We start from the raw sequence: 24,396 nt of genomic DNA on the forward strand, positions 1-24,396 counted from the left end.
TGTTTTTCTTATTTAATTCTAGAAAAGTCCAAAAAGGAAGAAGGTAAAAATATTACTCGCCAAAGAAAAGAAATACTTTAAAAATAAATCTATTTAGATGTATGACATGATGCATTTGCCTTATCCAAAAATAAAAAAATATATATGAACTTGTTCGTAAATGTCAAAAAACATAATATTGTAAATTATTTTTTCACGCTTATTTAGTATTTACTGTTTAATAAAAAGTTATTTTAATATATATTTATAAAATGTCTAATTTAACTGTTATCTTTGAACGTATAAGTAAGATGATTAAAGCTGGTGCGTATTTTTTAAAAAAATAATATATCCTTATCATTATTCCACCTAAAATCAAATTACCATCAAATTTTAAAATAAAACGATATTAACTTGGATTTTTAATGTTTAAAATTTTCACATTCAACACTATTTATCTTGTGTCGTTAATTTGATAAACAAATAAAAAAAAAAAGTTTTTTTAACTAAATATTTAACTTTAAAGAATGTTTCGTCATTGATTTTTAACTACAAACATATCCTCACACACGGGATAAACAGTTACTCAGGCTAATAGATAATGTTTAAATATTTCTGTTACTATTTTCAGAAAATGAAAATGACTTAATAATATCAATTTTCAAAGGAAGTATAAATTCTGTTGCAATGGAAAGTGATGAAGAAATACATTTACAAAAATACAAACTCTTAAAAAAGTTTATAGAAAATATAATTCATGAAATCGACTTACTTGCTTTAGAGATAAGTACAAATGAAGAAATTCTTATCAGTGTAAAGAATCAAAAATTACTCAGGACCTGCTTTCACATACTTATTTCGCTTGGTGTTTCAACATGTTTAATCCATGGACTAGGAATAAGCCTAGATAAAAGATGCATATCTGCACATTCAATACCACATATTAAACTGTCTGATGAACAAAAATATGATATTTTAGTAATTTGCACAGATTTTCTGCAAAGAAGTTATAATGTGCCTGTTCTCAAAAACATTATAATTACATTTCATTTGTCTGACTATTTAGCAGCATTGATTCAGTTAGCATTCGCTCCTTTGAAAAAACCTGGAGTTTACCCTCAGTTTACTATGACACAAGATATGTATGATAAATTGAATTCTGACCGGCAGAAATATATTAAATTATATGACTATTTGGTTAGCAATTGTTTTCAACCAATGCTGATGAAAGAGTTATTGGTTCTGCAGAGTGTAGCAGATCCTGCACCACCACTGTTTGTGAAAAGAGTAATAGCCAAAGAAATGAGCCGACGCCTTATGGTTTCAGGAGGATTAATTAGTTTAATAAGGTGTTTCATAGAGAGTCATGATATGGACACTGGTGTTGAATGGAAGAAGATTGATATGATATGTAAAATAGTTGCAACTAAGCATGGTAACATGAGCGAGAATGACTACCTGAAGAATATTATATCCCAATTGAAACAAATACTCTCCTTAAACAATATACACTATTTAGCTACTGCAATGTCCTGTCTGTTGACTTTATACAAGAAATACAATGAATGTGAACCAATCCTTACTTTGGTCAATGAAGTGTTTAACACATTAAATTATGACGATCTAGCATCAAAATCAAATTTGCCGGGTACTATTATTCTAACTCCACAAGAAGTAGAACACAGCTTACAGATTTTACAAGCTTGTACAAGTATGATAAAACTTGATCTTCCATGTGATCTTCTTAAAAATAATCTTTTAATGCTTTTCCTTTTAAGAATCAAATGTACAGTGGATGAAACAAAGAACAAAATAACTGACATTATTTTGAAATCTTTAGAGTTATTACATACAGTTGAAATTCAAAACATAATTGAAAAGTTTTTATTTGGTCCTGAAAAGAATGATCCTTCCAATATATTAATTGAAGAATATAAAGCAGGTTTGACTGTGAAATGTTCTGCAGTGCCCATAGACCATCCGAAAAATGAATCACTTATGAACTTTATAGAGATTTTCCATACAACAACCAACAATACCTTAGTTAATAAATTATTTGAATCATGTTTACATATATTCATCAATTTGAAAGCTGAAAGGCAAATCAAAGCAAAGAATGAAAATTCAATGAATGCTCATGAAGAGCCTCATATATTTAATGCAGATGAAAATTATGCAGCAATGCTTCAAATTCTAGCTGAAATGTCAGTTTCAGAAAAGATTATCGGAGCTTTAAAGGAGAATCCTTGTGTAGTCATTAATTTCGTAGAATCACTATTCTTAAGAGATATTGCAAAATCAAATGAAGAATGTAACACTATTGCCTTAGTATTATTAAATACTGTGTTATCAAATATTAATAACACTAAAATAAAAGAGTTGAAAGAGAGATTATACAAGTTACTTCCATTGTTAAAAAAATTGTCTAAAGATGACTCTGAATACATAAGTATTTTGTGTAATGAATCCATATCACTAATAATAGCTGATGGTCCAAAATCGAAAGTAAGTGAGTATGAGAAGGCTCTTTCAAACATATATGACGATCTTCTTCCAGTGAGAGCTCATGGCATCATAGAGATGACTAAACTGATAGAAAAGGCCGATCCTGAAACAATATCTAAAAGACATTATTTGTTTTGCCTATTCCAGGTTTGTACTACTATACTCTTTAATATTATTATAAGTTTTAATAAAAAATATGTTTAAAATAACACCATATTGTGTTGGATATAAAAATATGCCATTTGTAATTAAAGTGCATTGTGGTACATAGTACCTACTATTAATATTAAGTAGCTTTTAATCATCCATATCAATAAAATATTTCTTAACCAATTATTTCTTAAAACTATACTCACTATCATAATATGTTGCTGTTATACTAACAACATGTGACATAATTGACAATATAAACACAAGGAATACTAACTGAAACAAATATTCATTTTTGTATGAAGAAAGAAATATTGAAATATTAGTTATTAAATAGTTTCTTAAAGTATATATGAATCTTTGTCTTTCAATTCAATTAATCTCAGTAACTCAGCAGTATACAAACTGCATTAGGATGTGAAACTGACAGGTTCAATCCCGACTTCTTGTGTATTTCTTCTTGGGTAAAACCTCCATACAGTTACATAAGCTTAAATAATAGAAGATTAATTTAAATCCTTGATAACAGAGGATTGTAGTAATCTTTGTAATAAACACTCATTGCAATGACCAATGAGTACTAATAATTTTGCTTTGACTAGAAAAAATTGTCACTTGTACTTTTGTTACAGGAACAACTCAAGGACTCAGATTCGTATGTTTACTTGTCTGCTGTTAATGGCATCGCGTCTCTGGCCATGCATTGCACTAGTGAAGCTTTAACCGTTTTGTGCAAAGAGTTTCTAGAAAATTCAAACGAGCAAGGAAATATTGTGACGACGGAGAGCCAAAATCGTACAGCCGAAACGAGAATGAAAATTGGGGACATAATAGTCAAGGTGACCAGAAAATTAGGTATGTTTCACATAATTGGTAAAAATAGTCTTGTTTCATATGGTCACAAATCACTATGAATATAAGAATATTTTGTAAATTTAATATTTATTTTCAGGTGAAATGGCTGTGGTCCACAAGACTATTTTGTTAAACACAATGCTCTGTGCGTGTAGAGATGATGATCCGCTGATAAGAGCGTCAGCGTTGTCTAACTTGGCAGAAATTGCATTGGTGTTAAACTATAAGATTGGGACCATTATTTACGAGGTAATTTTCATGATACTCTTATAATAATATAATAATTTTAACTATAAAATTAATAACTTCCTTCCTGTGCCCTTTGTTTGAAGTTTGAACGAGAATTATTTTTTCATGATCAAGTTTTATTTTGTAATTCTACTATAACTATTACAATCGATTACTTTTTATTTCATACAGATTATGAAATATAAAAAATAGATTAAAAAACTCAATTTAATGTATTTATGTATTTTGGCCCTCATTGGATTATAAAGTTATACCTGCGCCTTCCATGTGATTTGTAAAATTCTTCAGAAGAAAAAAAAAAGAAACACTTGGTAGTATGCGCAGGCCCGTCTAAGTAGACCACAGAGACAAATACTCCCAATTCGCCTTTGAGATCTAAGGAATGATTAATATTTCTTAAAACCTCAATGTCCTTCCAACCTCTCTGCATCAATAGATGAAATGAAAAAAAAATTGAGGCAATATTTATAACAATTTGAGATTTTAAAATAATATATTCGTAATTTGATTTAACAGGTTTTGCTCTGTATCTGGAGTATAATTGAAACCGATAAGGTAATAGAATGTCGGAGGGCCGGTGTAATGGTTGTATCGAGTTTATTGAAGGGCTTGGGTAAGGACACCTTATTCGAGTTGAAAGAAAACTTGCTGCCCATATACAGGGCTCTAAATAAACTATATAAAGATGCAAACGAAGATACAGTTGTGAGACTCCATGCGCAAATAGCTCTCGAGGAATTGAATGACATTGTCACAAAAAGTCTCCTTCCGAACGTGCCGTTACAAAAGGAGTTTTTAATGCTGGACAAAAAAGATGATATAATTTTCAAATAAAAGTCAAATATATTATTAAGTCTTTTATTAATACTCACTTCGTGTCTTATATTTAATCGCACTATTAAATTAGTTTGTGAATTAACTTATGGCAATCATAGCGTTCAAGTGATTGTCTTAATACTGGCCAGATGTGTAACATCCGCTAATTTGATATAGTTTCCGTTTTTAAAATATTTACAAGATCGTCTTAGAACTGATCTTAAATAAAAGATATTCTACTTAATAATCACATTTTGTGCAACTTAAATAATACAGTCTATTATTTTTTACTTATAATGCTAACTTAACTAGTTATGTGAATACGCATAATGGATCCAAAAACAATATAATACCCCCCCAAATGCTGTTCTATTGTATCAAGATAGTATGATAATATGCTATGCTTTTAGTTACCCTTCAAATACATAAATAATGAAAATCGACAACATTATGAATAGTCGCTCTAATGCATCTAGAGCCTGCATATTTAAAAAAACAAGCAAAAACCAGGTTATGAATCAAGGCAGCACTAAATAGTGCAGCATTATTTTTTTATTTTATATTTCAATATTGTTCCGTCATGCATTTTTACTAAAATAGTAATTAAGTAAAAATATATGGAACTATATATTAAAAATGTCGGTATTATGTTATTTTCCACTACCGTACATTATCTGACTTTATATTTATTGATCTTTCAATTCCCTAAAATGTCCAATTCGATAAGTACTTAGACCAAAAATATTCAAACTGTGTAACACAATTTTTGCTTGTGATCGAAAATAATTGAATTTGTACAAAAAACAAGGCATGCCACCGTAAGCCCTTTAGAATTTTTTATTGTTGTTCTGGCTTATATAAGGCAAAAGTTATACTTTGTGTAGTCAGTCAAAATAGTACTTGAGACGATTTTTTAAAGATTATGCCTCCGAAGTATCATCACCATCGCTAGGTTTTTTAACAGTTTCATCCTTTTCCGATAGTGTTATTGAATAAATAGAACTTCTATTAAATCTATCAATATTTCCCCTACGGAATATTCCCGTACGCGAAAGTGAAGACACGGTGGAAATAGACACAGTATCACTGTTCCCTTTATCAGCTTGAGGCACCATCTTCCAGATCAAGAAAGCCACACCACCAAATGCAGCAACCACCAGGAACATAACTAAAGTGATCTCTCCAAACATACCTAGAACAATTACCAACATAACTTTATTTTTTTTATTTTAATTATTATAAAATATGGGAAAGAATCTCAAATAATTCGATAATTCTGATTTTGTAGATAGAAAACTATTTGGCAATATATTGTATTTAAAAAAAAAAACTAACTTTGTTGCGATTCCTCCTTTGTAGCCTCTAGACGAGCCGGTTGCAAGCTGTTATCATTTAATTCCTGCTCATTGTACGGCTCGACCACACCGTGAGGTTTTGTTTCCACCAAAACATCTCCAGGATTTGCTTTTGGTAAATTAATACCAGCTCGCACCGTCAATGTCTCCGGTTTGTAAGTACATAAAACTAAAAACCTGAAAAATAATAACTCTTGAAATCTGACGAATTAAAAGAAGTTGAAACGTTATATTTATATTATTATACAACATAATGTAAGTAATAATATTGTCAGTAGTACTTTATAGGAGTGAGCCGCGAATATATGTTTTATTTTTGTAACAAATCATCAAGTTATACGTATACAATGATCTCTTGACCAAATTTCTGTCTCAAAGAGTAGCCACTGCGAAGGTAACGTTTCACTGTATATGGAACTGACTTCAAGACCGGAAAGTGGAAACGTGTTTTTCAGAGTACGGTAGTGTAACCCGGCAAACTTCCTGACTTAAGGCTACTCCTTTTTTAGTCTTTAACACGGGATTCGAACCAGAGAACTCCAGGCATGCAGCCGTATAAGCGAAGCAAACCAATTAGTCAGTCTTTAATACTTAAAAATATTTTTATTTATTGATGGTATTTCAGAATGCAAACACTTAGATGTCGATAATTACAACTAAAAGTACTATACCAATTTTTTTGTATATAGTACTATATTTAAAGTGTGTATTCTTATATTTAATCCATGTTACTTTTTTCTATTCTTTTATATTTATTACGCAGTACATATTACTTTACTTAAGACTTTCTCTAACCATTTATAAAATGTATTTCTTTGTTAACACCATAATTTTCATTATTAAGCAAACTAAATTATTATCATTTAATAAACGTAGATGACTGTTAAACCGTAAGGTCTTGACCAATAATAATCGTCAATCTTCTATTGTTGAAAGTGAAAAGTATTGCACGCTTTTTACTTCAATCATTTCACTTACCGGCGGGTACTATGGGTGAGTATTGGAAGGTTTTCTTGAACGATCACGTAAGTGGCGACCGTAGTATCATTGACCTCGGAACCACATTCGTCGTGAAGAATTCGTAGTATGTAGGCGTCCTGGGCACTGTTGGGATTTCCTTGAAGAGAACATCGTTCTGGGCCCCCATCTGCCGCTTCGACGGCAATGCGACCACCAAAGTATGGCCCTGTAGATACTTCAACTTCGCTCGCGTGGGGCAGGCATTGCGTAGCTCGTGCTGAGACTAAAATAATGACACAAATATAACGGCTATTTTATAATATATACATTGTTCACAGTTGTATTGTTCACAGTTTCTTATAAAGTAAATATTTATTATATGACAGGTTGCACATTGTTAAAGTATCAGTTACAAATTAAATTTATTTCTATCGCATAATTATGGCTTTAATCACTTTTCAAACTTAGCTTAGCTTACCATAGTTATATAATTAGTTTAAACGATAACCCAATTTTAAGATATGATTTACAACTAACATTATAAAATCCATCCAAGAATTTGCAATCAAAATAAATAAATTTCCTTAGAATAAATTTACTTAGAAATTGCATTTATATTCTGATCATAAGTCGAATTTACTTGTCTACTGTTCGTACTACCTAAAGATTATCGGAGAGAAACTACACTGCCCCACTTTATAAGCCAATAGCGCCATCATTTCATATCAAATTATAATTATTTTTTAATATATAACTCGTATCAATATTTTATAAATATATAAATTTCGTTTTCTCTGTTATTGTATCTACTAATATAAATTCGGAAAGAAGTTTTACGTTTATTAATAGCATTGACCATATGGCCTATTTTTGGAAACTTAAACAAAAGCAGTTTTAATTATATAAGTATATATAATAAGAGGCCTATTACGTCAGATTGTCTAAATATAACTTTTAAGTTTTTTAGGGCTTTCACTTAATATTTACACTATATACAGATTATTACTACATAATCTTTAGACTGTATGAACAATAGGATTTAGACATAGACGATTTTGCTACTTTTTAATAATTGTGATATTCCTAATACACTTAACTATTTCACTAATACGTCTTTTGTCAGACCATACCTATCTCTCGAATCGAAATTCAACACACAAGAATTATGTTATATACGGTATATATGTAAGTATATTATATACCCTGCATGTCACCTTTGGCAAAGTCAAATCGAAAGATAAATGTAAAGAAGCCGAATGGATCACAAATGATCGTTTAACGCCATTTGTTACAACTTACACTATCAATACCCAGCTAACTAGGGAAGAAGATACCGGGCCTACTATCCGGTCCTCAGATTAAAGCATGAATTGAATTATTGTTACAGTTATGAATTACAAAGTAATTCAATACTCCGGTAGAATAAGTTATGAAGTACTTAAGTGATATCTATATAGAACGATTTACATAGAGTATACAAACTATATTAATCTAAACGGTGCAAAAAATGTCTATTTTTCATGTTTGTAAACTTTTAAGTAATAAATTGCACAAATTAATTTGTATTGTACAATAAATAAAAAATATTAGTCACTTACATCCTTTAGTGGGTACAATTATAATCTTCGATCCAATAGAGTGTGGATCTGCGAGGTCCCGAGCGTCTCTTCTCACTGGCCGTACCTCAAACGAATATGTGGTAGCCATTCGTAATCCTGTGATATACGTCGTGTATGTTCGACCACGCTTTCCGACAGGTACCTTACTTGTTGTTGTTTCTAACGTCATCCTCGCAGATCTTTCATCTTCAAAATTATCGACAACCTGTTAATTTAGAAATTATATTATATTTTTTCATAGTATTATTTAGCCGGTTATAGGTAATATAAATTCGTTGCTTTCTAGTAGGTAAAATCGGTCCACTTTTGTCACATATAAGTTATGGTGACTAAATACATTTATCAAATTAAAATCTCTTGCGGTTAGGTTATCGATGGCTGTGCCTATTTTCACTGTTCGATTTAAAAATGGTTTATCAGCGAAATTTTCGAAAGCTGTTATCACTGTTTCATTTTTTAAAACGTTTATAAATATAAATTTATCTTAGCTATTTTTATTTTAAAATCTCCGTATTACCTCATGGCTTAACTTTCACATTTCTTTGCCTATTGTTATTTATTTAATGTCATAATGCAATTGCAAGTACCAGAATGGAACAAAAAATGTTAACAGATAGTTTTGTTATTTATTTTAGCGTAGGCATAGGCTTTAACGAAAAGGTAGGTCGCACGTCACGGTCACGCTGTGGCGCGCACGTCAAGCCATTATCCTCCGTTCGATGGCAGTGGTGCCAACGGTTACCAGAGCAAACCGGGGTTTCTAATTCAGATATATGTACATTGTACATAAATACGAAATAACTAACAACATTCTTTAATTAAATTATTAAATATTTGAATTTACTCAAATCTTGGTAACGGGATCATATAACTATATGAAATTAAGTTTTATATTTCTTAAAACAAGTTCAAGTTCAGCTAAACACTTAGAGGCAGAGTCGGATTTAAAGGTCTGGAGGCCCCGGGGCCACAAAGCAGTGAGGGCCCTAGAGAAACAGAAGCGTGAACACCCTAATAATTATATTATTATGAATTTATTAGTTTTTTTTATTTCAATCAGTAAGCTATGATATATTTCGTATTTGTATCGGTAACTTTTAAAATATTAAATAGTAACATTATTATAATGTTACTGTAACCTCCTGAAAACTGTGGCCCCCTCTCATCTGCCCCAGGACAGTTGCCCCGGTTGCCCTCCCTAAATACGGCCCTGCTTAAAGGATGTTTTCGTTATAAAGGAGAAGTTACCTTGGTTCTGCACCTATATTGTCCCCAGGCTTGCAGTTCGCAGTAATGTATTTGGAAAGCCAAAATCTTCTTGGGATCGTCCTCATCAGTTTTTCCATACTCCCATCGCAATCGAACATCACGGAAATCAGGCTCGCCTATCAAATGCAGCACTTCTGCAAACAATATTATATATTTTTAGAAAATTTCAAATCTAATTCTAAAAATCAAAAAATACTTTATTCAAGTAGCTTTTCCAAGCACATTTGAATGGTCATTTAACCAACAATTCGGAAAGTAGAATCTACCGAGAAAAACCGGCAAGAAACTCAGTAGTTATTCTTTTTTCTTTTTTAATGGTACGTTTAAGTGAAACTGCTTGTAGTTATTAGAAAATTATGACTGCGCTTCTGTACAAAAAATCGCTTTAACTCTCAAAGAAAACCATGTAGAAATGTAGTAACATTTACTTTAAAATAAAGGCATCTACCGTTTTTTCTTAAGTGAAAATTCTTGTCGTCTGCTTAGCTAACGCCGTTATGCTGTTAGTGCTTTAATATCTAAGTCAATTTCTGTAATTGGTTCCTGAGCCCCCGAGACGCGGTTGGATGCTTCGATGCAACAATCCGCATGTACCATTAACCCAATGACTCGATCGCTCAGCTATTCCTCAATAACCAGGTAATATGACCAATGTAACAAGATACCTCGATCTCATTTATTATAAACTAGAAACAGATATAATTAGCCAAGAGAAAGAAATACCTGTCTACTAATATATAAGTATATAACAAAAGCGAAAGTAATTATAGTACAGATGATATTTATTAAATAGTTTTATTCTGGAATTTTTTTTAAATAAAATGTTGTTAATTGTATTCATAGAAACGTGCAATTTGTGAATATAATTGAAAAAGTATACGCGTCAAGAAACATTAAATTACAAAATCCTACGTCGTACTAATATTATAAATGCGAAAGTTTGTGACGATTGATGTATGTATGTTTGTTACTCTTTCACGGAAAAACTACTGAACGGATTTAGATGTAATTTTAATGTAATATAAATTATACATCAGAATAATACATAGGCTACAGTTTATAATGGTTTTATGTAATTTGGTCATAATATAACGATACATATCGAGTAACTCTGCGAAGCCGGGGTGCTACTAGTAGTAATATATACATAGATATAGACATTAAATTATCGATACAAATTATTGCGGCGTACTGAATTTGCACCCTACTATAAATCAACTACTTGTAGTATTTATTATGCATTGAAATATTTAAGTAAGAGAAAATGAGAGCGCTGCGTATCAAACTATGCCCGGGGCGTCTTCGCAATAGAAGCCCTCTATTCGGATTGCGATCTATACTAGATCGTTAGATACATAATAAAAGCAATGGCTGTAATGAGAAATTTATCTATGTAGAACGATGCAGAGCGTGGGGACTTCTTTTTATTTTTTATTTTACTGCACAAGTCTACATATTTAAGGAAAATACCTCATTAAAAACTCTTTATATAAAAACTTAACTAACAACATGTACCAACGTATATGTGTATTTTTTATTTAAAAAATATATATAAATGTAATTACGTAATAATGTCCAGAGGCTTCAAAATGAATTTGTGGTCTCATTAACATTTGACTATAAAAGGAAACCGGACGCGGCCTCGCACGAGAGGAAGTGCACGAAAACAATGAAAATTGATATGCTATATTGATGTTTTATTCACACAGTACTGTATTAAATCACTAGTTCGTGAAATGCAGACTGCCTACCTAGTCCAGAGTTTATTTTTAATAAAAAGCATGTCAAATAAACTATGAAACATTAATTTACGACAAAGAAGTGTAACGGAGAAGATCTTGTCCTTTTCAAAGATTTCGACCACGGTCTTTATTCTAATGGCATTTATCCATGCAAATCAAAAGCCAATTGTATTTTATAACAGAAATCTTTTCAATTAAGAATGTTTGTGTTGTTAATATTTCAATTTGCATAAAAAATTGGTATTTTAAATAAACATTTAACCCCCAGAAGGGGTAAATTAAAAATAGTGGTCCTTCCCTGGGATTCAAACTATCTTCATGTAAAATTTCGTAAAGAAGTAAGTTTTTGTATAACGAACAGTTTTGTTTGTATTTGTTTAAGTATGTGCGTTTGAACCTAATAATATATTATGCGGAACTTAGGTACATATTACATATATGTAAGTTCCGAAACTTCTTTTAAATTAGATGAGGTGTTGGCAAAAATTGCGACGTAAACGGCTTGTTATGGTACCTACTTAACTTTAAAGTAGGTATATAATATAAAAAGATATATCCCAAAGTATGGTAAGCGAAATTTCAAAAAATAACACATATCGTAAAAATTATTTATTTGGCCATCATTTGAAACAACTCTTTAATAATAGAAAATACTTAAATTATTATTAGTATTAATAAAGAAAGAAAGAAATCTCATTAGCACGGCAACACTTACTTTATTAACACGAATAGAACAACACACTATAGTATATTTTATTACTCATAATTTCGTCGTTACGTTTTTATAAAAACATATTTTAATTTGTGGGTTACGTTGTAGCATTACTTTCTTTCCAGGCAACTTAATGAGTAACTGTATTACGTCTTTCTCCTCTTCCTAAATGCGACCTTCCTCGTTAAATAGAAATAATTGAAACGATTGCATATAATAACACATTTGTGAGTTTAATTAAAATCAGCATGATTTCGAGTAAAAACTAAAGTAAAGGCATGTACCTCAATGTCCCAATGTTGGAACTCCTTATACCGTGCTGCTCTTATGCTGGTTTGTATTCTATGAACGAAGAATAAATTGACTAACGTCATTCCAATCTGCTAATTGAACGGCGACGCTTAGTAAAGTTGCAAGGGGTTTCCTGAGTATATACTCTCTCAAAAATAACAAAGTTCACAAAGCATAAATAAATATACGTTAGAATACAACATTAAATTGTAGTAGGTACTTTATAAAATTATATTAGGTAAGTAATTGAATGGCTAATTTAACTAGTTGGACGTATATATTTAGTAAATTAAAAATAATGAAACGATACTTATAGTTTTTTTACTATCGAAAAAATAGTGGTATTCTTTAACCTTTCGTGTGCAATGACGTATTTCGTTACAATCAGAGCCATTATGGCCAAATACTACCAAAGATTGTAATAAAACCAATAATTTTATGAGCTTATTTGTGTAAGTCCTTGTGTACAACTGTAAAGGAAGCCTCCAAGAAAAAAAACCGTATGTGTCAAATAAAAATTTGCAAATCAATCCGCATGAGAGTAGCGTGGCATTTTAAACCTTCCCCTTAAAAGGGATTGAGGCCTTAATTTATTGCTAGTTAATAAATAAATCGTTTAGTTGCAGAATATATTCGTATTAAATTTTTGAACTATTTTTATCGCAATGTCCCGAATATTTTTGCGTTAGCTTTTACACTTGTAATCCTTCGTAACATTAAGAATTATAATCAGTTAATCTTGTATTTTGAAGATAATAATTCAAGTAATCTATCTCTCTAAGTTTTTATTTTGCGTATAATGATGGAGTTACAAAAAAATTAGGCCGTATAGCTACAATTTTTTTTTTTTAATCTTCATTAGTGACAGAGAAAAGATAAGCCGTCCGGTTGTAAATACACTATTTTATGACTGTATTAACCTTTATTTAAGTAGAAATTGTTGTTAAGTTTTTAACATTTAAATAAGTAGAGTAATGTGCGGATATTTCGGGTACATTATAACAGTACGCAGACTATAGCGTGTAACCAACCTTCTCCTTTGAAGGTACACATTATTCACATACAAATTGCTTTTAGAGACAATATTCGGTTAGGTATTTAAGCATGTCACGACTCGTGACAGTAGTTTTATATGTTAACTATGACGCCTTCGAGCTCCGGTCACATAAGTTAAACTGGCATAATATATTACATTCATATTTTATCTGTCTTAAAAAATTTTCAAAGGTTTTTTTCTAGATTACTTATTTTAGTCAGAAACAGTAAAAGTAGTATTAATTTATCTAGTTTTATTATATATATAATCAAGGTAAAAACTATTCATTTTAAAATGTGAAGCAAGCGATTTTCATAGCATTAAAATCGCAACTAGAGTTTTGAAGCCACATACAGATATAAATACGGAGGTAACAGACAAACTTCGCTTTTTAGAAGTCGTTTAAAAGTGAATAGATTTGTTCCATCCATGCAGCTTTTTGTATATTCTACAAATAATCTAAAATGCAACGGATTTATTAGTATAGGCTATTTGACTGGTTTTTAAAATTCATTTTATATTATTAAGTACAGGTTAAGGAACCCAGTAAAAGTTCTTTTTTTATTTCTAGTACATATTTGCAGAAAAATATCATATTAAAATTCCATATTTAAATAACGCGCGAAAACGCTACTTGGACAATATGGCGCTGCAAAGTCGGTGACGTCACTTTGCTGTATTTCAATCTGTGGTACATATAGTAGAAAAGCAAGGTTTACAAGAAAGTGACTTCATCATAAGCTCGGCCAATCAGGAGCGTTTTGTGTCACGTGACAAACGTTTGAAAAAATGCATTTTTATTTATGGATTTTTGAATAAACTTAGTATTATTTTCAACTTTCTATAGTAAATAACCATTTTTAAACTCATAATATACACTGATTACAATAATTCACAATTTATTTTTCACATTGTCAAATAGCCTAATTGTTCAAATATATAACCCTAATGACGAGTTTCTATTTGAACAAATTATTTTTTAGGTTGTGATAGCAAAATCTTTTTATTTTATATGTGAATATAGGGGCACATGTTTGTTTAATTAATAAATAATTTGTGTTGACTGCGCGGTTCCAATTGTGCAAAGCGAGTGGCGCGAAACGGCCACATTCAAACAATGAAAGCTTCATGCGTAGTGACTTCCAGTTGACTCATCATTATTATACATAGCTATTACCTGCATGTTTTATATAATAATACATTATACAGCTGCAAAATATTTGTTTGGTTATCATTTGTGTTATTATTGATACTAAATATCAACAATACTTTTTTTTAAATTAGGATTTGGCTGTCAGATGTTGAGCAAAAAAAGTACCCACATAGGAGCATAAATTTGCTTCACATCAAAATTTATCAAATTTGTGTATTGGTTCGGTCCTGACAGACAGAGACAGAGCGTCGGACAGACAGACAGAGTTACTTTAACATTTATAACATTAATATAAAAGTATAAATTAATTTTACTTCGTACCGGAACCACTAACCAATCGTTAAAAAAAGGTTACAAACGTAGCCTGGAAACCGAACCAAAACTAAATAGAATAACTTTTACAGGGCTTATGAGAGAGAATAGTTTAACGGATAAAGTCACGGGAAATAGCTATGTATCGAGTTGTTCCTATTATTACGTTGTGATACGTTTGAAATCATAACGTTAAATATTTAACCATTTATATGACTGTTGTTTAAATTTAATTATTTACCATACTTTCACAATCTACTTTAGACTAATACGGGCTCATCTTTGTGTAAATTGAAGAGAGAATGGGGGCGACATAAAACTGTGAATTTAAAACAAGTGTTAAATTAAATTTAGACAAGTATTCACAGATTATTAAAAGTGAATATATAATTTAATAAAAAAAAATTCTAACTTTCGTAAAGTGTTGCCATTTAAAGCCCATTATACATCACCAATATACCATCACTCTTTTTTTTAATTCTAAATATAGTAAAAAAATATCTAGAGGTCTGAAGATACAGGGATAACCAATGATAAGAAGTCTGAGATCTATTTCTATCTAATTTTTTTTTAAATATTTTTATGTATATTTATTTAAAGTCTAATAATTTCATTCACATTGCGACAAAATTGAGCAAAATTGTATTTGTTTTTGTCATATTTTTTTATTGTATTTTTTTTAGTATACCTTTACTATAACTGAATAGTTATACATATAATGGCAATGACGAAGAATTGCACGTTACTACTTATGTTATGTTAACCCATAAGTGACTGTATGTCTTTGTTAATAATAAAGTTTTTTAAACCTAAACTTAAACTTAATGTGGAACAATATCATATATAAGAAAGTAATTACAAAATATCAATGTATGCCTATCCTGAGAATAAATAAAAATATTCGAACTCACATATATAATGTTAATAAATAATATTGTCACTACATATTTTGATCCGCTCAATTGAAAAATAATTATTTATATTTATAAAATGATATTTCTAAATTAAACATCTATGTAAACGTGTCTTCATTCTTCGATCGCATGTTATTACTTAAAACGTTATTCTGAATATGACCTAACACAAAAACTCAATGTAACCGTCACACATATCACATGCGATTTGTTGAGAAACTAAAGTAGTGCATAAAATTTACCTCGATATGTGAATCTTTATTTCAATTTAAACAGTTTAAAAACGCAGAGGAACGATGTAAATCCAAATCTTATTGTTCACTTGGCCGTGCGTGTATAATCACCGTTTTTGCCGCATTCAATTAAAAATTGACCCACTGTCGGCGCCGGGCAGAACAAAACAGACTTATTGTTATCTGTTATCTGAACGTCTCGGTCACAACATGACAAACACGAAACATTCTGTGGCGGCATTTTACTTACAAGTACTTAAATAAATTTGTGACGCTTTAAATGGAATCACGGTGCGGTAGATTATTTTTGTAGAGCAATTACTTATTGTAATTCGATTTACTAGCTCCATTTTGAATATCTATGCTATGCATATATCTACTTCGATTATGTAGAACAAACTATTTTCGATATTGATGTCATTCTACTTTTAGATAATGCTTTTATTTTTTTAAATTGAAAATATATGACAAAATCAGTTTATATACGAGCAGTACTTATTAACATGATTTAAAACACACCATAAATCACTTTTTTCTATTCAAAAATCATTTATTTCTATTATACCAAGTAAGTACGAATACATCTTTTAAAAGCTAATAGGTAAAAGAACTTCGTAAAGGAACTCAAGAATCATAGGTCCTAAAATTGTCTGGAGGTCGCTTTTTAATTACTCGTTATTTAGCTTTGATCCTAACGTGGGGTGCGCCGTCGTTGTACCAGTGATACACACCTGTTTCTTTACATTATACCACGAGCAAATAAAATATACTCTATAAAAATGCACCCATAAAGTTGAGGGTAGTTATAAAAAAATACTTTAATTTCAACTCAAATCGGACATGTTGTGAAGGGGCCTCTGCAACATGCACATTTTTAGCAGGTTAAAGAGGACACTTGAGTTCATTGACATGTTATTGAACAATATTGGACAGTAACTTAGACGCTGAAGTTTTTATTGAAACATTTAGTTTAATACTCATATTGGATTGCTAGTGCAGTCCTTCCTGACGCACGTCCATGGATGCCGGTGACAATAGTATAGTAAAGTAAAGTAAAGTAACAGCCTGTAAATTTCCCACTGCTGAGATAAGGCCTCCTCTTCCATTAAGGAGAGGGTTTTGGAACATATTCCACCACGCTGTTCCAATGCGGGTTGGTGGAATGCACATGTGGCAGAATTTTGATGAAATTAGACACATGCAGGTTTCCTAACGATGTTTTCCTTCACCGCCGAGCACGAGATGAATTATAAACACTAATTAAGCATATATAAATGTCATATATATGTGACAATAGTATAATAAATTTATATTTTTTAAAAATGATTGACATCCAACTGCCTTTTTAACGACTAATTAGACTATGGATAATATAAATAGTATAATGATAGAAAATCGTATCAAAAGCTTCAACTCGAGAGCACCAATAACCCCGAATCGTTTTGATTTTGCATGTTTTGAGAGTTTTTATTTACAATTTTTATTGAATATTTTATAATCTTATTGTAAGAATGAAATTGTTACAAAAAGTGAGAATACAAAGAGCAACAATATTATGATTGAGAAGTGATCACGAATAATTTGTGGCTGTTTATCCATGCTATTATCATTATAAATGCGAAAGTAACTTTGTCGATCTTTTACACCGTGACATATAAACCACTGTATCGAACGTTATACAATTTGTTGTTGAGGGAGAATAAGACCTATTTATATATCTATATGTATATACGTTATACATATATATAATAATGGTGGGCCGACAAATGTTGTTAGTCGGTACCTGTTGTTGGTTACCATAGCCCACAGATATTGATACATAACAAATATTAACCAGCCTACGACACCTTGGAAACTAATATGTTCCTTTTTGATTACACTTACTCAGTCTCCCTTCACGTCGGAACATAACAATACTGTGTGTTATTATTTGGCGGAAGAATTAAGATAAAAAGTATAATATTTATAAAAAGAAATAGAAGACTACAACATTTTTATTTTAAATTAAACTATTATTTTTGTTCTTATTTAATCCTTATATTATATTTTTATTGTGCCTATTTCATTCCACAGGATTTATTTCTGCTTCCGTCATTATTTATGTCTCTATGGCGAGTAAGTAATGACAGTCGGTCTATTTATGATCGCGTGTACTGTTTTATGGTTTCGATAGGAAATTACTTCTTATTCAAGAACATCGTGACATGACAGTTCCGTCCACAGTTCCAGAAAATTATTCTATTTCTATTCTATTTCAGCCTCGTCGGTTTTCAATATTTCACGACTGTGATCCATAGTGAATTCTATCAGAATAACAATGTAATGTCTGCTCACTAGAAGAAGTAGTAGAAAAAAAAAATTAAGTGAAGTAGATATGTCATTCGTAAAGCATTTTTCAAGATGGCACCTACAGTTTTGTGCCCAAATACTTTGACAGTTTTATGTAGATAATTAATCTGATTGTAATATTTGTGTTTAAATCGAATATTAATGTATAACGTGTCTAATATGATGTGTCGCCTTGAAATGTTAAAATGAAACATAATTGACCCATAGTAAAAAATGTAGGTAAATTTAATTTGTGTTTTGCATACCATTTTAATTAATTTCAAATTTTCTGATAGATTTATGGCCACAGCAGGAACAGGAAAGTATTAATACAAATATTTGTCAGTTGACAAATGATTTATAATAATATTTTATAAATAAAAAAGGTCTTAAGCATTTCACAGGATTGTTATAAAATGTAGAGTACCTACATTTTAAAGCTCCGTTAGTTTGTAACCCACGTTGAATGTTAAAACCTTTATTAAATGCTGTTTTTAGAATTTAAATCTATAAAAGTATCCTTTTATAGTTTCATAACATTTGCATCACGCCTTTGGTTGTTTAGACCAGAAGAATGATTGAGATCTACAACTTTTAAATATAATTTAGCGTGGGTTGGAACTATAATAGAAAATGAACAAATTCAAATAAGGTTAAAGAGCCGTTACAAATCGTGTATCGATATGCCAACAAACGCTTTTATTGGTAGGTTTTGCTAAGAAAAGACAATAGATAAACAATGTTTATAAGCAGTTGTGACCTAAATGGCTGCAGTTAAGGAGGTCCGGTCAGCGACCCGCAGATGATCAGGACCCGAGTCCCACCCGCCGACCCACATCTACTGCATGCCACATTGCGTTACACATGCTGCATACTTATCTATTTAAGGTAAAACGCTATTTACAATAGCAACAAAAACATTGTAAGCACGCGTTAAGTACGGCTCACATTGTTGACATTATGGTATTATGCGTATCCTTAAACTTTTGCGTAAATTCCTTTTTGTGCAAAACTAAAAATATATTTATTCTTTAACATATTCTCTGGCATTAATATAGACAAATTACAAATACTATGTTGGTACCTAATGTAGTTAAATCAAAGTTACTTTAAAAAATATAATAGTCGATTTCCCAATTTAAGTACGTCAGATTATTAATAAATACAAAAAAACCTGCTACACAATAGCATTTAACTAAATTACATTTGTTGTAGTATTCATGGAAATAATTTAATTTCTTAGTGAGACACCAACACATACAACAAGTTAACACAAAAAAGCACTTTGACTTTCTAAGTAGCAAAAACATATCCAGTTCGATCGCTCTTTATGACGCACCATAATACGACCGTGTTTCGCTAGCTTGTGGCAGGAGATCAAACATCTAATATGTTGTCCTAGGCCACGCCCAATATAATTATCAACTTATTAATGACTAGTCAAACGCGTTTAGTGAAAGCAAAATTTCACACTTGATCCATTTCTTCGAATTGAGTGTGTAATTTAAATATTTGACACGAGATTAGTGTAATTAATTATAGTAAATGTATCCTTGGATCACGATGTATGACAAGTATCATTTGACGGTTGTCAAATGGCAATAGTGCCTGGAGTTTTCCTAACAAAAGTACTATATGGATATTTAAACTTTTCAAAAATATACCCAATTGACTGTGGGATAATATTAATAGGTATTTTATGATGGAAGTCAGAGGATGTATAAATGCGGTCTACGCCCTCGCCGTGGTAATTATTGTTATACAGCATTAAATCATATCCGACAATAATACATATTAGTTGCAACATTAGTACTGGTTCATGACCATAAGTCATAACCCAGCGCACATAATTTACAATACATCTGCGATTTGTGTCTGAGGATTAGACATAATTACTCTGAATTTATCGATCTGTATTATTAACACTAATTTTTGAAATTTAGACACAGTCTAATTTTTACTAATTGTTATATTCCTAAGTTTATAATAAGTATTATATTAGGATCGGACGACAGGATGAACATCGTGGCCGAATAGAACAGGTACACTGAAAAATATGTAGGCCGCCTTTATAACTGTATTTCTCGCATTTAATAAATTGTTCTCAGCATTGTAATCAAATTACTGAATATTTGGTTACTTAATGAACCGTGTCTGGTGCGCTATGTTGTGGTGGAGACGCAAAATATAATAATAGCAGCAAAAGCAAGTTTGTATTGACCCTCGTCGTGTGACCGTTAGCGCATGCATAATGCCGACCGCGAATTGCTCCACTGACGTAATGACATGTACACTATGACCAGTTACTTATAACCATAAAAAACATTAAAACAAAAAAAACAGGTCAAATACACTATAAGAGCAGTAAAGTGAAACGTTTTTTATATTCAAGTGCTTACTGTGACACTTGATAATTGTTTGTTCAATCACAGTCGTGATCATCGATATCTTTAGGACCGAGAAAATAGTTCAACATGTTTAGAAAAAAAATAACGTTGACAGTTAACATAATCTAAGATTGTTAATTCAAACTAAGTAGTCTAGCAATAATGTATTTTTGATATTGTATTAAAATGCCAATCAAATTTGTAGTGATGTTAAAAATCTTTTTAACCTTCTGTTTAAAATGATATAAAATGAATAGACTGAATTATGTCGTAGAGACGCTAAACTTAGAATTTAAATACAACAAAATCAACTGTACTCGCTCTAAGGTTATGTAAATAAATAACACTGTCCCGTAAGCTTGTGTATAGTAAAAAGACGTTATCAATCATCTCGGCGTTGACCTATTGTAGGTTAATCTTATTCCAACGACGAACCAGTTTTTGCGCAGACATGTTCACGGGTGATCTATCAAGAACGACCTGGCGAACTGTGTTTGATAACTTGATAGAGGTTGATAGGGTCTCCATTCAGTTCTCAATCGATGGTAAATTTCTAAACAAATTTCTTTGTTTCATACTTTTAGACAATGATCCATTTGGAGGCCCTAAGTCAATCCTACTAATATTATAAATTCGAAAGTTTGTGAGGATGGATGTATGTATGTTTGTTACTATTTCACGAAACAACTACTGGACGGATTTAGATAGAATTTTACAGTAATATAGGATATACATCAGAATAACACAAATACTATAATTTATAATGATTTTATGTCATAAAATAATGATACATATTAGGCATAGGCAGGTCGCTAGTATTAAATATAGTAATATTATAGATAAATAATCGAGACTAGAGGCAAATGAAATAACCTAACTTCCAATTTGACAAAAAAGGTTTTATTGTCAAACTTATGTTATTTCTACTTTATATACTTTTATAAAAATAAGAGCAAGTTAGAGACGCCAGTATCAGCACGTATTTAATTTAAAAGGGAGATATTGGTCTAATTCAATTGAATCAATAAGATCCTATTCAATGATAAAACATCAATCGTGATAATCACCGGTATTAATTCGTTTCCCGGCTATTTAGACCATGTCAAATGAACAATAGTCAAAAGATAAAGCGATACGTATGAACAATCCAAATAATTCTGCTTGTTTCATAAAGAACGGTTAATTCGGTCAAAGCATACTTTGGGGGAGTACATTCCAGCAGTATTTTGTGGAAAAAAAAACGTGATCGTAATATTATGATTGCGCGATTAGGCTCCATTAGATATTGCAGTTAGTGTTGTCAATAACTTTGTGTAATTTGAATAAGTCGAGTATTGAGTATACTAGTAATTATTAAAATAATCAGATAAAATTAGATTTACTTTTCCTAGACACTGGAACCTATAATAACAGTTATGAACGCTATGCTAGACAAAATTGTATCCCATAAGCATGTCATAATTGTTGCGGATAAAAACCGGAACGAGAGGGGTGATATGTTACCGAAGATTACATGGGAAGGTAAACCGTTAGCAGGTTCAATGTGAGAAGAGTGTGAATCTCTAATTTGCAGTAAACGACTATTGTTACTGGACGATTATGTAATGATGATCGTGGGACAACTAATTATAAGTTCCGTTAAAATCTATGCATCTGATCACATCTAGAATGAAACAAGAACTGCATCACTCTGAAACTAAGTACCTTTGATGTACCTGTTTATAATATACCTAGATTTTTTTTTCATAATACCTAAGTCATTTTTAATGTAAGTTTAAAATATCTGTTTTACGATGAGTAAAGGATAATTTACATTTTTTATGCGTCCTTGAATTAAGCCAAGAATACTTCAAAGTGTATTAAAATTTGTATTTAATTGTTCCTCGATATAATTTTATTTTTGAATAAATAAATTTTAATTTGCGTAAAGACACCAATAAAATTGCACCTAGGTAAATCTACACGCAACATCTCAACGGTAAAGCGACCGACTAACGATTCCTAGGTTTGGTTCCTAGATGATCTACCTGAAAGAAACTAAATTTAAAACCAATTCTTTATGCATTTTTAAATATTAACATTTTTTAAAGTAAGTAGTTTTGTTTTTTTTTTTGTTATCTCAGGTAAAAACTTTTTAATATGAAATCTTTGCAGTAATATTTTAAAAACACAAGTAAATCACTGCTTCTAACGAAATAAAAGCGTGACAATATTGCGACCTGGTTTAACTTGAGGGCAAACTTAACTACTGTCTGATCAACTTGATAGTATGTTTTTACCAGACAGTCACACTTAAAACCAAAAATCAATATTACATTTAATATTTATGAATATAACAGCGTATTTTGATTATAAAAAAAATGTATTATAAAATATATTTTTTCGCACGTTAAATGAAAAATATGATAATAAATTATGGCACAATTAATTGTAATTTTTTCTCATATTAAATATGAAAAAAAAAAATTAAAAAATAAAAATTTAAGACGACAATTTTGTAACAATTATTATATATATTTTGATGTATTTATGTGTAGTTTGGTTGTTGAACTTCATTACCTATGTAAATGGTTTAAACCTGTTTCATATAATACAAAATAATCAATTATGGGGTATGTGTATGACTGGGGTGGTTACTGAACTGCAAAAAGTGCACGTTGATAATCTTAAAATAAATTTAACTTATTTAACTAAGTGTACACAAAAATGTTTTGTTTGTGCGATACTTGAACTTATAATTTAATTATTATATAAAAATGAAGCGAAAATGTTTAATTTTTTTTATTTAATAAATAATATTTTAAAATTAATTATTAATGTTTGACCTCACCATCATCCGCCTCAATTTCAGCAATCGGGGACACAAATGTAATTTGCAATATAATTCCGACTACAAATAAATTCACGGAAGACGTCATTATGTCTAATAAAATTGATGATCGGTTTTTTTTTTTTTAATTAATCACTTTTATTTAATATCAATTGATGAAACGTTTTTCACTCAATGTTTAATAATAAAAAATATTAAATTCCGAATAGAGCGATAACCGATGGCGAGCAAGCGTGCGCCAGCGCAGCTATGTGCCTTCTGAACGACTAACAAAACGATAAAATACTGAAAGGCCTAACATACGGAGCATGGCTTTGCCCTCTATCTATGTACTAACAGGCTTTTGCGCCGCGACGTAAGGAATAATAGTGTATCTAAATTAGTAAAAGTAAAAGCAAGTTTCACTTAGTCACTATTTATGGTCATTATAATTTGTGAGATAGATAAGTATATATTAAAAACAATTTATGTAACTATTTATTAATGTTTTTTTGAATAATAGATATGGCATTTATTTTTATTCTGTAAGTTAAACATTTTAATAAAATTATTATATAAAAAGCAAGTTGATATATAAAATAAGTGGATACTAGATACCTTTTTATCTTAAGGTTATTATGTCATATTTAATGTTTATATCGCTTACTCTACAGGCTTTAATTAGTTTCCATTAAGAATATACATGACCTATTAACGGAAGC

The 24,396-nt window shown here is 30.6% G+C and overlaps 2 protein-coding genes across 2 annotated transcripts; one reads left to right on the forward strand and one right to left on the reverse strand.

The window, feature by feature from the left end:
• The first annotated feature begins 168 nt into the window (after positions 1-168).
• On the forward strand, positions 169-4,587 carry LOC124531100 (transport and Golgi organization protein 6). Its single transcript, XM_047105554.1, has 5 exons — positions 169-303; positions 611-2,631; positions 3,267-3,489; positions 3,587-3,738; positions 4,255-4,587. The coding sequence occupies exons 1-5, from the start codon at positions 252-254 to the stop codon at positions 4,570-4,572; spliced, it is 2,766 nt and encodes a 921-aa protein (XP_046961510.1). The 5' UTR covers positions 169-251; the 3' UTR covers positions 4,573-4,587.
• LOC124531101 lies at positions 4,585-23,997 on the reverse strand. The gene is made up of 6 exons (XM_047105556.1): positions 23,696-23,997; positions 9,737-9,891; positions 8,468-8,693; positions 6,888-7,152; positions 5,890-6,086; positions 4,585-5,746 (listed from the first exon to the last, which is right to left on the reverse strand). The coding sequence occupies exons 1-6, from the start codon at positions 23,781-23,783 to the stop codon at positions 5,475-5,477; spliced, it is 1,203 nt and encodes a 400-aa protein (XP_046961512.1). The 5' UTR covers positions 23,784-23,997; the 3' UTR covers positions 4,585-5,474.
• Positions 23,998-24,396: the final 399 nt, after the last annotated feature.

Source organism: Vanessa cardui, chromosome 7 (assembly GCF_905220365.1).
Source record: "Vanessa cardui chromosome 7, ilVanCard2.1, whole genome shotgun sequence".
Classification (NCBI taxonomy): domain Eukaryota; kingdom Metazoa; phylum Arthropoda; class Insecta; order Lepidoptera; family Nymphalidae; genus Vanessa; species Vanessa cardui.